Raw genomic sequence first — 15657 nt, 5'->3', positions numbered from 1 at the left:
ACAGAGAATTTGTCCATAACGAAGGTAAGAACTTTGCCTCTGACTGTGAAGAGTGATTTCATGCAGTCTTGATCTATAAAGTGGTTAAGCATGTGGAATTTTCAATTAAAACATAGTATATATGGAAATCTATACTAATCTCTGATGACTGACATCAGAGATTAATATATGGTTAATCAAGGAGAAGGCAGGTGACCAGTGGTGTGCCACAGGGCTCTGCACTGGGACCACTACAGAGGACAGTAGTGGTCCCAGTGCAGTTATGCCTGCCAATTGCATATGTCGTTTTGCCCAGTTTGTCTGTTTTGAGGGAGGAAAAATTCTAGTTAATGTATTTTTAAAAAATCAGCAAGAGCATTAAAAAAAAAGATATGCTCAGATCTTTCATTAATGAAGGTTGATAGGTATGATGAAAGAGCTAGCAACATTTAGATCTGAGTTAGCAACAATTTTGCAAATTTCCAAACTGAAAGTAACTATAATGTGAAAAAGCATGGACATCAATGGTGCTAAAATTGCAAGCTTTTAAAAATAACATAATAACATCATAAATAAAAACTTACAAAAAACAGAACCATGCATTCAATGTTAATAATTTAATAAATTAATCAATATTATAATTTGGAACTGCATTCATATAATTATGACTACACAATGGATTTGATAATGCTTTTGGGAAAAATACTGCCACTTTTTTATGAGACCAGCTAATTTTCCTTTAGTTGGATATACCTCATAAAGTTTCTTTGCATCTTAGATGATGTTTGAACTTGGTCTTTCGAACAAAAGAATGGAAAGACTTAGTGATTAGTAACTAAAATTTATTAGCTTGAATTTCATTATGTAAAATAATAGATATAAATATTGTACTTAATAAGAAAGGGACAACATCCTCACCTCAGTAACTTCAGTTCTGCTTAATCCCATATCATTTTCCAATAATGCATTTGTAGTAGCTTTGAATAATTCAGATTCTGGGATGCCTCCACTATTCTGAAATTGCTGATACTGGTCCAAAAATCTATAGAAATATCATAATATATATATATTTAAAGGAAGATTTTAATGATAGTTATTGACAACACTTGGTCAGAAATAAAAATTAACAATGCCCAATAATTATGACATAGTTAATGTTCCATCATCCCACACAAAGATAGTAGAAGAACTTGTTTTCATCCTAGAGACGTGATGTGTGACCTCTGGTTACATCCAAAGGAGTCTTGAGTCATCAAATAGTCTTTTTTTTTTTCATCATCTATAGAAAGCCAACCTACACCAGCTAAAATTCCATAGAACCACTTACATCAACAATATTGCATAATCAAACCCTCAAGCAAGGGGCTTAGATACTACATTTGAATGGCATTAAAAATTAAAAGCTCAACTCAGAAAGACAGAAACCCATTCATAGCTAATGGTTATTACAATTCCAGACCCAAGAAACATCATAGCATAATACACAAACAAACCCAACCTTAATAAAAAAAACACCACTGAAAAAATTTAAAAATCCTTAAAATACTGTACCTTCAGATTAATTCTCCTTTATTCACTCTTCAAAAGAAGTCATGTGTCTATGGGAATGTCAATGGCATGCCATGTGAATACAAAGAAATATTTTTTGGCCAATCTAGTTGATCAGTAAAGAAATATCTTAATAGAAAATCACCTATTTTCTGTTAGACAATTACCAGCATGGCCTTGCTCACCATGCCCTGGGTATCTTACATCACATAAGGAGAAAACTGAAAGAAAAAAGTCAAAAACAGTACATTTAATGCAGCAAGGTATTTTCTGTATCAGCAGCTTCAATCCAGAATATACTGAACCTCAACAAATATGGCTGTCCAAAGTTGCCAAAATATATGCAAATACTGATTCAAAACAAAATTTATTGTTCCAATTTCTAATATGCAACTTTACCTATTATTTAAACATCAAATCCTATCTAACATTGTAAAAGTCAAAACATCAACCATTTGGATGTCTGTCATTTGCACTTTTTATATAGCATCTATAATTGCTTACTGGTCAAAGCTAGATACCAGAAGGAAGATCTCGAATTAGCCTTTTAAGGAATTCAGAAACCTGAACAAGACAATATCCAATGTCACCTTCTGGCAAGCTCCATTAGTAGGTATTCATGTGGAAACTGAACAAATGAAAAAAGGCTGATACTTTGAGATTTAACCAACCAAACTGTATTCTTATTGGTTAAGACCAAAATAACATGATGTTATGCTGGCTGGCTGGGGGTATTGTCCAGTTAAACAAAATACTGCTGTTTTTTCATCAAGAACCACAGCAAACAGAGAAAAGTCTGCTAATGTAACAACTATCAGTAGAATTCAAAGTAAGCACCATCAAAGTAAAAGGTTTCAATGGATATGAAAAGAAGACAAATCAGATGTTGTTGTTGTTGTCTTGTCCTTTGAAGAGTCTTAGATGTTTCCGTGCGCTCTTTGTACTGCTTTGGCTATGTCTGTGATTTTGTTTGTATAGAGCTGTTGTTCAGGATTAGGATCTATTTCTTGCAAGGCTGCTGTAATTGCTGGACAGGTAAAGATGTGAGTGGGTGTCAGTTCCGTATTGGGGCAGTTGTTGCAGTTTCTATATGTTCTCGTATCATCTGTATTGATCTTCATTCCTCTATAATGTCCTGTTCGTAGTCTTGCTATCGTAGTGGAGGTCCTTCTGTCAGCATTGATCTCGGGAATTTGATGTTGTATCACTGATTTCAATGGAATTAGTTTAGCTTTTGCTAGTGCATTGGCATCAGCAAGAGTTATCATATGAGTTTCTTGGTTGAGTTCTCTGGCCTCTTTTGCTAATTTATCAGCTGCTTCGTTGTAATCAATGCCTACATGAGCAGGAATCCATTGTAGAATGCAACTTTTACCTAAACACTTTAGATGATTTAAGAGTTTATGGATGTCTTGTGTGAGCTTGGTATTGCCATTTTTGATTGCCTCCATAGCTGATCTTGAGTCACTGTAAATTATAATTCCTTCTGTTTATCTGACAAATCAGATGAATTTGAGAAGTGCCTACAAGATTGGCACAGTGTTACTAAAACAAAACAGACAAAAAAAACTGGCGAGTCTTCTAAACAATAACTACAAGATGTTATCTTTGCCTGATCACTATTCAGGCAATAGTGATCAGGCAAAGGAAGGAGTAGCTATAATATTCAACACAAAATTTTCAGTCATTAGAGAAGAAGGTGACAAAGAAACAGAAAAACATGTGTTCTTGTTGGAAACATACACAGTAGAGAAGCAATGAATATCAGACATATAAATGTTTTGGAAAACTTTTGAGAAACAGTAACACTAATAATAATGGTAAGTGACTGCTAAATGTCTGTTTAGAACATGGACTAGTTGTTAATAATACCATGTTTCAATATACATGTGTACAATAAAATTATAAGAGACAAGAAATTATCTTTTTGTTCTAATCCTTTACCAAGCATAAGAAAACAAAGTTTGTACATGACACTACTTATATACAGATGCTGTTAACTTCACATCTGTTGCCTCAGTAGTTAACTGAAGTTAACTGCCTCTATATACTAGTAGCCTGGTTGAGAAGATAATTCACATGCACATTGTTTGCTTATGCTTGCGTCTAAAGGATTAAAACAAAAATATAATTTCTTGTCTATTATAATTTTACTATGCAACCAAGCAGGAAAACTTCCTGCAACACTTACTGATTAAGAGTATTTTAATAATATGGTGATACACCTTTTATTACTTGAATATTGTATTGTATATTACTTGTAGATTTAAGATAACCAGTGATGTACCATAAGGATCAGTCCTTGGTCCACTGTTATTCAATCTGTACATTAATGACATTGAGAAGGATTTTACAAATGACATACATCTATTTGCTGATAATGCAAAGATAGGTAGGGTAATCAGGAATGCAGTACTTGCAGAATGATTTGAATAGGCTGGAATTGTGGGCATGGGAAAATGGATGTCAGTTCAATGTTAGTAAATGTAAAGTCATGCACTTTGGCATGATTAGATATCCAATGTCATATTATATTGGTGGGATTATGCCAGAAGAAACTGATCAGGCTAGGAATCTTGGAGTGTCAGTAGATAGGAAGTTGAAGTTCAGGTGCCATGTAGCAAAGATTGCAAATACAACTCAAAAGATAACTGCAATGCTGAAACAAACTTTGACATGTAAAGATAAGAATGTCATTTTGCCTCTTTACAAGGCCTTGATAAGATCTCACTTGGACTGATGCATGCAGGTCTGGTTTCCATTGCAAACAGGAAAAAGAGGGGTGATATGATTGAGACTTGCAAACTTCTGAAAGGGTCATACAGGATTTCAGTTGATGGAATTTTTTATTTTATGGAGGGTGGGGAAAGGACAAGACAGCACCCTCGGAAGTTCAGAATGAATGCCACTAAGGAGGTGAGATATAGATTTTTCTCTCTTAGGGTGGTGCATGATTGGAATGGATCGCCATTGGATGTTGTTTGTGCAAGCAGTGTGAAATGAATTCAAGAACAAGTATGACAGCTAGTGTGTGCAGTATGTGGCCTTTGCCAATAAATCCCTGACTTCCTGGAGGTCTCTCTTAATAATAATAATATAGAAAACATATGACTTCTGAATTTATTTAACTTCAATATATTTACTTTCCTGGGTCTAGCTCTGACCTTTATTGAGTACTCCTATGAGAACTCAATAAAGGTCGAAACTGGTCTGGATAGCAATTCCTTTCCTTAATAATAGCAATATGCACATCCAAAAGGACTTGTGCTGTGCATTATAAGATACTAAGGCAAATGAATGGTGTGCACTGATAGTATACTCCATTCATCCTACTCATCTGACAAACCAATCAATGCTCATGCATTCCAAGCTCCAAGATCATCTAAAAATTGTGCCTGATACCATGATCTCCATACCATCCTTTAGCGTAGCAAGAACAACCTGGTTATCTTTAATGCCACCAAAACACATAGCCTTGCATTTTTTTTTTCTTGCAAAAGGGATCTAAGATCATCTATCCTAAATCACAAAAAACAATCACATCTCCCTCTCTTTTCTTAGACTGATATTTAATTTCAGCATCTCTTTTCATAAACACATTGCATTAATAGCTTCCTCAACCCCTAAGTAAACCAGAAACACATTCTCTTCTGCTCAAGAAGCTATTTTTCACCCACACATCTGCAGAATATTTACATGTTTGGGATGGTGTGCACCTAAAAATTCTCAATGCTATTCAGAAGAGAGCAGTTCATCTCGCAGACGATTCTTCCCTCACAGACTCATTTCAATCTCTATCTCACAGATCCACTATAAGCTTTATGTCTCTTCTACATGGTCAGTGCTCCAATCAACTGGTGACCGCCATTCCTCCACTTTCTGTTGGGCCTGTTAAAATAAAAGCAGCTGCTGCCCAATATTTCTTTTTTAATATAACTGTATATCCCATCTGCTTCTCCTCTTCCACTTTTATTCCATCTACCTTCATTTGAACTTCTTCATAAAATGTTCTCAAACAATTACAACCTCCAACTCTTAATATCATATAGAGGTTGATAGCTATATTTTGACAGCCCTACACAAGTAGCACTAATTTGTTCACATCACAGTGGTAGACTAGCCTGTTTGTAAATACATTGGGCCTTGGCCAAATAAACTACCAACACATAAGCCTTTCTACTCATCTGAGGATTCTACACAGAGATGATATCCATATGCAAAGCATGGCATTTTGGTAAGTGGAAGTTGAAATTGACATGGTAGCTAAATTGACATGGTCAGCCTTCTTAAAACGATGCTGAGACACTAATACCAGCCCAAACTATGTGAAAATGAAAACTAAGTTTCATTCGGACAAGGCTCAATATATTTACAAACAGGCTAGTCTAGCACTATTACACAAATAAACTAGCACTACTCATGTAGAACTGTCAAAAATAAATATACGAGTTACACAACAAACTGTACAATATTTTAAATCCTTAATTGTGAGCAGTCTTTCTTGACATCTGTGAAGCAGCAGCAGCTAAGGAATTTAAAAAAGTCAAAACTTGGCACTAGCAGAAATTTGAAATCCTCCAATATAGTCATGCAATGGGACAACTGCAATTACGTTGTGCCATCGTAAACTTATCATCAGTTACCTTAATGGAAGAAGCTGCCACCGTATTAAGTTGAGGTCATAACTTTGTCATTGCACCTGGGCAAGTTCCAAAAGTAGAAAGAATGGGTTCATCGAACAAGGAATATAAAACATGCCTCCAGTTCTAGCTAATAGCATTTGTTTGGCTGTAGCAATATCCTAGCTAAATTGCATATGTTATTTATAGCTCCTTAAAAGAGCTATACAATAGACAGGAAGATCTTTTGACATTCACCTCAGAGAACATACAAAATACATTCAGGACTATAGTTATGGAAAGCTGAGACTAGCAGACCATCTCTTGGACATCACACAGGTTTAGATGAAATAAAACAAACAGAAATCACTACAAGTTGTCCCATTGCATGACTATATTGGAGGATTTCAAATTTCTGCTAGTGCCAAGTTTTGACTTTTTTAAATTCCTTAGCTGCTGCTGCTTCACAGATGGTATTTTTTGGAATTAGCAGCTGTTTAACACATTCACTTTAAAGCATCAAATTGGTATTTGCTTGTGTGGCATGCCACTTCTAAGCTTTGTGAGAATGTGTTTCTGTGATGCATAACTCAGTCTGACTAGAGGCAGTCAAATTGTGTGGATGTGTAGGCACTGTGGCAAGGTCATTCTGAATGGCCTGGGGACATTCTGTCATAAACGAGTGGCAGTTAGCATGCTAAAACATTCCCCCCAAACCTCAACATGTATGGCTATATCAAGTGACCCAAAAATCTGGAAGACAGTCATTTTAAGACTGAATTAATGCTTGCCAACCTCTTTTTGTATTCAACAACAGATAGCATCAAATTAGGACTTCAGTTCTTTATGTTGTTCATTACATTTCTGAACTATTCCCACTATTAACTAATTGTTACTGTTTGTGTACTGTAACAAAGTGTCCTGTGTTCTGAAGATACCAGGTAGAAAACCACTGAAGTATCATCAACTAAATAAATAATTATATTATTTATTTTCTTATTAGTGTCTTGTTAACTGATGTCAATTAACTTCTTCTTTCAAAACCATCACCTGTACCACACACGTGGCACTGATGTGCTTATAGGTTCTACCTCTCATTTATGGGATCAATAAATGCAATATAAAATATTTTAGGATTAAGGGTCAAAGCTGTATAACTGAGAGGATACCTCCACATGGCCTTTAAAGTAATGCGGAGAACCGACCAGGGCTTCTGACCTAATGTAGAATCCTCACCTTCTCATGGTGCACCCTGTTGGGTATCTACTTTGATACTGAACGAACGAGGATGGGCTGGCAATTTGGGATTTAGCCGACCATTTTTTATATTGGTTAAACCAAAATAAAAAATGATGGTACAACATGACAAAATTTCATGCCGGCTGGGGCATTGCCCGATTAAACAAGGCCCCCGTTGTTTTCGCCAGGGAACCAGGACGAACAGCGAAAAGTCAGCTACTGGAACAAATCTGAAAACAAACCCCAACTCAACATCACCAGAGTTAAAGATCGGTACTATCAACGTAAGAAGCCTGAATGGCAAAGAAATGGAGCTAGCTGAGGAATTAGATAAGTACCAGATCGACATAATAGGGGTGACTGAAACAAAAAAGACCAAACCTGGCGAGATCTTTCTGAGCAATAAATACAAAATGTTATATTCAGGCAATGACAATCAAGGAAAAGAAGGAGTAGCCATAGTATTCAACACAAAATACGAGGCTAATCTTCTTGAATGGCAGTCAGTCTCAAGTAGAGTAATGTGGGCAAATATGAGAATGGGGAACTGGACAATGAGACTTATTTGTGCCTATGGTCCCACAGAAGGTTTTACTAAGGTAGAAGTGGAGGAATTTTTTGAGGCTTTAGAAAAAGCAACTGACACAATGAAAAAGGAAAAGTTGGTCCTTGTTGGGGATCTAAATAGCAGAGTAGGAAATGATTGTGAGACATACAAAAATATTTTGGGAAAATTTGGAGAAAAGAGCAAAGCTAATAATAATGGCAAATATCTGTTGGATTTCTGCACAGGACATGGACTGGTTATTATTAACACCATGTTCCAACATAAAAATGTACACAAATTCACATGGAGAGAAGAGGCTAGGAATAAGAAAAGTCTCAGTGACTATGTTATTGTTGATAGTGATGTTTTCTCACTGGTGCAGGACACCAGAGTGTACAGAGGATTTGAAATTGGAAGTGATCACTATTTAGTCTTGAGCAGGATAAAATTGAATTTCATATTGAAAAGAATAACATGTAAGAAAGTTTTAAAGTGAATAAAAGTTGAGCAGCTCTCAGATGTGAACTGTAGACTAAAATACAGAAAGATTATTGAAAAGAAAATGAAAGAGTTTGAGAACAGGAATCAAACTTTGGAGATTCAGTGGCAAACTCCGAAGAAAACATTGATTGATTCTGCCAGAGAGGCATGTGGTGAGGTTGTGTGCAAGGATAAAAAAATCAGAACTCCCTGGTGGACACAGGAAGTTAAAGAGGCATTGAAAGAAAAGAAGAAAGCATATCAAAAGTTCCTGGCAAATAAGTCAGCTTTTACTCTTACAGAATACAGAGACAAATGTAAGAAAGCTAAACAGTGTGCAAAACTAGCTAAACAAAACATGGGAGGACTTGGGCAAGAATATAGAAAATAAATATCAAGAAGGTGGCAAAATATTCTGGAGGTTGTTGAAGAAGCTTAGGAATGGAGGAAAGAGTGCTGTAAAAGGAGTTAGAGATGATAAAGGCGACATGAAAACAGGAGAAAAAGATATACTTGAAGTATGGAGTAATTACTTTGAAAAATTGCTTAATGAAACAAGCAGTGATGACAGCACAGTGATAAAAAACACTGACCAGGCATGCAGTCAGGAATACATTTCCATACTTGAAGGAGAAAAAGCCATCAAAGGCTTGAAATGTGGAAAGGCAGTAGGAGTAGATGATATTCGACCAGAAATGCTGAAGTATGGTGGTATAAAAGTCTTACAGTGGCTGCACTGCATAGTTCAGAAAGCCTGGACAGAGGGACGAATTCCCGATGATTGGAGTAGAGCTCTCATAGTACTCATATATAAAAAGGGAAATAAAACTTAATGTGAGAATTACAGATGTATTTCCCTACTGAGTGTTCCTGGCAAGATCTATGCAAGTATACTTGAGAAATGGTTGAGAAGAATTGTGGAAGAAAAGCTTGGTGAAGAACAAGCTGGATTCAGGCCAAATAGAGGCTGTCAGGATCAGATCTTCACTTTACGACAAATAGTCGAGAAAGTATGGGAATATAACAAAGATCTGTATTTATGTTTTGTCGATCTGGAAAAGGCATATGACAAGGTGCCAAGAGAGAAGCTATTCAATGCGCTGCAGTTATATGGTGTCAATGGGGCATTATATCAAGCAATACTTAGTCTTTATTTGAGTTGTAAGTCAGCAGTTAGAATTGAAGGAAGTACAGGAAGATGGTTTAATGTTAAATCTGGTGTGAGACAAGGATGTACATTATCCCCTCTGTTATTCATTATCTATATGGATCACATTATGAAGGAATGTGGTATTAAACCTGATATCAAAATTGGAGATGTTAATGTCAGCTCTTTGCTTTATGCGGATGATGTTATACTTCTAAATAAATCCGCTACTACAAGTCTGCAAGATTCTCTGACTAAATTGAATTGCTGTTGTAATAGATATGGTATGACGGTCAGCAATAAAAAGACAACGACAATGAAAATAGGCAGAATCATTGAAAATGTCAACTGTGTTGTGAATGGAGAACCTGTGGAACAAGTAAAACATTTCAGCTACTTAGGCACGATTTTTACTGAAGATGGTAAATTAAATATAGAAATAGACAACAGAATCAGCAAAGCTGGTATGGTGGGAGGTCAATTGAATAAATTCATATGGAATAAGAGAGAAATTAGTCAGAATAACTAAATTAGCTATATACAAGACAGTGTTCAAACCAGTTTTAACTTATGGATCTGAGATCTGGGTCAGAAGTAAAACACTTGACCAAAGATGTTTTACTTCTGAGACCGCAGATATGAGAGTCCTGAGAAAGATTATAGGCGTGAACAGATGGCATCAATGGCAATATCATATTAAAAACGAGGATATTAGGAAAGAACTTGACATTGTCAGCATCCAGGAATGCGTTAGCAGAGCTAATCTCAGGTGGTATGGTCACTTAAACAGAATGGGCGAGGAAAGATTAGCAAAACAAGTGTTCTCTGCCAGGTTGGCAGCAAAACGATCCAGAGGAAGACCAAGATATAGGTGGATTGATACGGTAGAAAGTGCCTTAGACGATAGAAATATAAGATCTGATAATGTTGGAGTCTTGACAAGTAACAGACTGATTTGGAGGAAAATTGTAGATAGGAAGTTAGTAATGATGTAATTTTTTCATGTAGTACTGTCATATCCTGTACACCCCTTGAGGGTACATGGCAGGAATTTGATGATGATGATGATAAAATATTTCAGCTATTTATTGTTATTTTTTTTTATTTATGTAGAACCCATACACGAGAGGTTGGTTGATCAACCTAAAATACATTAGTACTGTATATGGGTAGCAGATTGGAAAAGACTGTTTACATTTGATTTAAAAGACTATATTGTATTCCTTGGGAAACACAACAGCAGGAAGACTGTCCCACAATACAGAAGTTGCAGGGATGAAGTAAGAGGAAAAGAAACTTGTTCTGTGGGTTTCAAGGTGCACTGTGAAGGGATGTTGAGCAGCAGCTGCACGTGTTCCAACGAGCTTAGTATTAAGTGGGGGAATTATTGTTGCAATTTCAGATGAACATTTCCCATGGAAATATTTGTAGAATATACATATTGCAGAAACCAAACATCTATGCATAAGTGTGTGTGGGGGGGGGGTAAGTTGGTAAGAGAGAGGTCATTAATAAGTCTAACTGCTCTCCTCTGTATTGAGTCAAGCATTTTGAAGGAGCTTAGGGGGCCCCCACCCTATATGTGAGAGGAGTATTCAATAGCTGGACAGATTTGTGATTTGTATAATGTTCAGGGATGAATGAACGTCTTGAGAAAGAGAAATCCTAGGTTTTTTGAAGCTGACGATGCAATGGTTGTGATAAGTTTATGCCAGGAGAGGCTTGATTGGTTGAATGGTGAAAGGATAAGGAACCATCCACCATTACACATAGTGTGCGTTCAGAAAGAAAGCTGACAATCCAACTACAGAAGTCCTGAGACAGACCAAATGACTTTGTACTACATACCCCTTTTGTGCTAGACTCGATCAAAAGCTTTGGAGATATCAAGTGCAACCACTTGAGATTTGCCAAATTTTTCCATGGCATTTGTTCAGAAATGGGTGACATATATGAGCAGATCTGTTGATTGGCAGTGATGAAATCCCTACTGGCAGTCATTTATTAGGTGGGTGCCTTCAAGGTAGTGAAGGAGCTGGGAAATGGTGATTTTTTCCATTACTTTAGACAGTACTGAGGTGGGCAAGATAGGACAGTAATTGGATGGCAGTGACTTCTCACCCTTCTTGGGAATGGGTTTAATATAGGCCAATTTCCAGGCTGTGGGATAGAGTATGAGCGTATATATACGGGGAACAGGCATTATCTAGGCACTATGTTTAGTGAAGAGGTTATATACTGCCAGGTAATAAACTGTCTGTATATAATTGCACCTCCATAGCACAATTGAAAGAACAGTAATTGCACTCTTCAATTGGAAAAAAGCCTAAGTTCAATTCTTATCTACATACAGACAAATTGGACTTGAGAACACACACAATTTACAGACAAAAAAATAATATTGGTGGTGGTGGGAAGTAGATGGTGTTGGTGATGATGGTGGTAGCGATTCGCTGTAGTTGGTGGATTAAGTAGTGGAAACAGAGGGTTGTAGAATAGGTGCCTCCCTCGATGAGTCTTTGGACTCCTTGGAGGTGTGTACATAATAATAATAATGCACATTCCCATCACCAACACATTTTGTGTTTGTCTGATTAGGATTTATCAAACATGTGCAAGGATATCTGCATAATTAAGGCACTAGATAAGAACAGAGATCTGCAAGTTGTTCAACTGTGTCATGCAGGCTACAGAAAACAGTACACAAAAAAGCATGCATGTAACTTGTCTTACACGAATGCTAGAGTATCAGAAGCAAAAGGGTAGAGTCTGTTGTCAGAATTTGTTTGGTGAATATGTTAGGTCCTCAGATATATTGTAGATATTAATGACACCTGCTATGAGAGAGAAACATGCTAAATGGTATAAGTGTCAAGAGTACAGTATTTTTAGGAATGATAGTCAGGAAAGGAGAGGAGGGATGTGCTTTAACTGGATGATTTAAATCCCAGTGGAGTTAAAACCTTTTCACCTTTTAAATCATTCATTCTAGCCAATATTATTAATCTTTCTCTTGACCATCCCACCTCTATTCTAATAGTGCTACTAACATCTTTAATCTTTGTACCAGGAAAGCGATTTCATCATCCACTCTTCATTGTTATACTACTATCCAGGCCCTCTAGCTGTTCAATCTCATGTTTTGTCCTTTACCAAAAATATATGCATAAGCACACTATTAAAACCACCTTGCTATTTATATTTTTCAGTAATTCTTTTGTGTTACTTCCATACAATTCACATTTTTGTCATTTACACTTTAACTCTTCAGTCTTTTTTTTTCTTCACTGACATTTTCTCTCCCCCGCCACAAATGTTCATAACACCATTCACTGTTGACACAAACACTTCAGCCTCTCGCTTTCATTTACAATGCTAATAATTCTTTATTTCGATTTTATAGTAGTGAATACATGGCACATACACCACATCTCATGAAGTCCATCATACTGAATTCCCAGAACATCTTTATTGTCACTATCCAGTAAAGCTTTGTCACCATTAGCTGTGGTATAATAGCATGTAAAATAAGCTAACAAACACACACACAAGCTATTTTACATGGTACTGTTTTATTTATTTTACTGATTATTTTATAGAGCGTCTAGAAAAAGAACTCTTTGACACTATATTCCCTCAGCTGTATATATGATTATGTTTTGTTGATGGTATATATATTTGGCCGGCTTGGTTGGCATATTTGCTCTCCAGCTGTAGGTTCAAATCCCGCATGGATGTTTGTGATTGTCTTTCACCTTCATACATTCATTCATCCAAATATATATACACTCTCCCAAAATGGACTGGGTCACCATGGGAGAAGTAGCCCCAACTCTCCTGTAATATGAGAGGCCTTCACCCTGTAGTGGGTGGAAAAGACAGGCTCATCATCATCATATATATATTTGCAGCCTGGTCCCATGCTGAGTCAGAATTACTTCAATTCCTAGAGAAAATAAACTCCTTGTACTCCCATATCAAGTTCACTATCGAACATTAATCCATAACCAACTACACTTTTTTGGATACCTTAATAATTCAGAATCCCACAGGTCATGTTGAATTTTCAGTTTATCAGAAGCCAACCTTTACTGGCAAATACATTCACTTATCCTTCCACCATCATTCATCACAAAAAATGGGTATTATCAAGAGTCTTATATATATATATATATACACAGCTCATACAATCTGCTCTTCTGATTCCCTTTTGTTAAACGAACTGAATAAAATTAAAAGCAATGTGATATATAATGGATACAACAGAACTACCATTCAAAAAATTGATAATTATCATTCTTCTACTAGACTACAATCCAATATGAAAAGAATTTCAATACCCTACCTTAAAAGAACCTTGGAACAAATAGCAAGCATTCTTCATAAATTCAATCTATACACTTCCTTCAAATCAGCTTGGAAACTGTCTTCCTTCCTATCATGGAAACATTTTACCAAGTGTCTATCAAGAACCCTGCTCATGTCATCTTCCCTATTTTGAACAGACTATTCTGCCTTGATTAGAATTGAAGAACATCATGACTATATTACATTTTTGGAATCCAACAAATCTGGCTTTGCTTCCCATGCTATTGATACTAGGCACAGCATTCTTGGGAACTATATAAAACTTCTTCAGTCCAGCAAGTTCAAATTGGATCGTCTTTTCCTTGAAACATGTGAAACGCTACCAAATCGTCTGAACCTGAACAAATCAGACTGTATGCTAATATCCAAGTTTTTAGAAACGATCACTATTAGTTATAAGTTTGTTTTTTTTAAATAATTTTTATCTACACAACTTACTATAGTTGTTCCTTTGAACTCTATAATAGTATGATATCATATGCTTCAGCTGTGACTGAGACACAAGCTAATATACGCATGATTTACGACTCATTATTTTGATTATCTTTTGAATGTAGTTAACAATCTATCTCAGTGACAATGTCCATGAAATATACTGGATGAAATATATATTGGAGTTTTTGAATAAATTCTATATAATTTTTTGTTTTGTTACATATGTAAGCCATGAAAGTTATTTTAATATGCCTAATGTACATGTTCAATTAAAGCTATTCTATATGAACTTTATTGTTATCTATGAAAATATTCTATTGAATATAAGTATCCTTCTAGGAAGTTTTATTTTTAACTGATAACTACCTTAATAATGACCTGCAAAACAAATTCAAGATATTGACAATGTGGATAAAACTATTACATAAATTTATTCACAAATCCTTTAGTTTAATCATATCTTATGAGCCAATTAAACAATTAAGATATTAATTTCCTCTTTGACTGGATGGAAAAGAACTGATTTCCTTGTCACCACCTAGTACATCATGATAGGCACTGTTCCCATGAGGTATTCAGCTACTGTCAGTTTTACTAGTAATGAATATTAAAAATTAATCTGGAGAGTAAACACAGTAAACAAGCAATTATAATTGAAATGGTTGTATAACAAAGCACACATGCCTACTAGCATTCTGATGTATAGAATTATCACTGCGGACTATGATTGCATGTCTTATAGAAGAGTCTCAATTTTTTTTTTTTTTTTATCATTCTTATTATTATAAAATTTTTATGATAAAATATATCAAAGTTTTTCTTACTTTTCTGATAAAGGCTTTGAAGATGGATTCAGCATATCTATTACACCAACTGACTCAAAATTCTTGTAAAACTTCCTATAAATGAAACAAAAACTTAATGATTTTATGCTAACAAGTATATTAGATAAAGAAATTTATAATTTAAAACTGTAATTTAATTTATATTTATAATCTAAAATTCAATTTATAATTTAAGTTTTTTGTAGTAGAAGTGCTGCCTTAAAGCAGCGCTGATACCATGGAGTTTTGGCTGGGATCTTTCATGAGTTTGTTAGTGAGAACCAACTTTATCTGAAGTTATATTTTCCTACTAACATCATATAATGGGGGTTCACTTAAGAATCACACCTACACAACCGAGAGAAGACTTGCACATAAAGGAAAACTAATTTGGACTTTTGATCCATTCCACTCCTTACCTTGTAGCACTATGTATTCTGCAGGTGAATCAGGAAGAATGTGCACAAGTTC

The 15657-nt window shown here is 35.6% G+C and overlaps 1 protein-coding gene across 1 annotated transcript in view; it reads right to left on the bottom strand.

Moving 5' to 3' along the window:
• The window catches only part of mRpS23 (mitochondrial ribosomal protein S23), a 46562-nt gene that overhangs the window by 9958 nt on the left and 20947 nt on the right, over nucleotides 1–15657 (bottom strand). The window contains exons 3-4 of the mRNA XM_090410508.1: nucleotides 15187–15261; nucleotides 898–1021 (exon numbers count right to left, since the gene is read on the bottom strand). Coding sequence (XP_090266634.1) covers nucleotides 898–1021; nucleotides 15187–15261 — 199 coding nt within the window. The remainder of the gene's footprint in view (nucleotides 1–897; nucleotides 1022–15186; nucleotides 15262–15657) is intronic.

The sequence above is a fragment of the Typopeltis vanoorti genome, chromosome 20 (assembly GCF_054136105.1).
Source record: "Typopeltis vanoorti isolate ZY-2024b chromosome 20, IOZ_Tvanoo_1.0, whole genome shotgun sequence".
Classification (NCBI taxonomy): domain Eukaryota; kingdom Metazoa; phylum Arthropoda; class Arachnida; order Uropygi; family Thelyphonidae; genus Typopeltis; species Typopeltis vanoorti.
The sequence above is the reverse complement of the archived record's forward strand: the minus strand, read 5'-3'. Positions and strand labels throughout refer to the sequence as shown.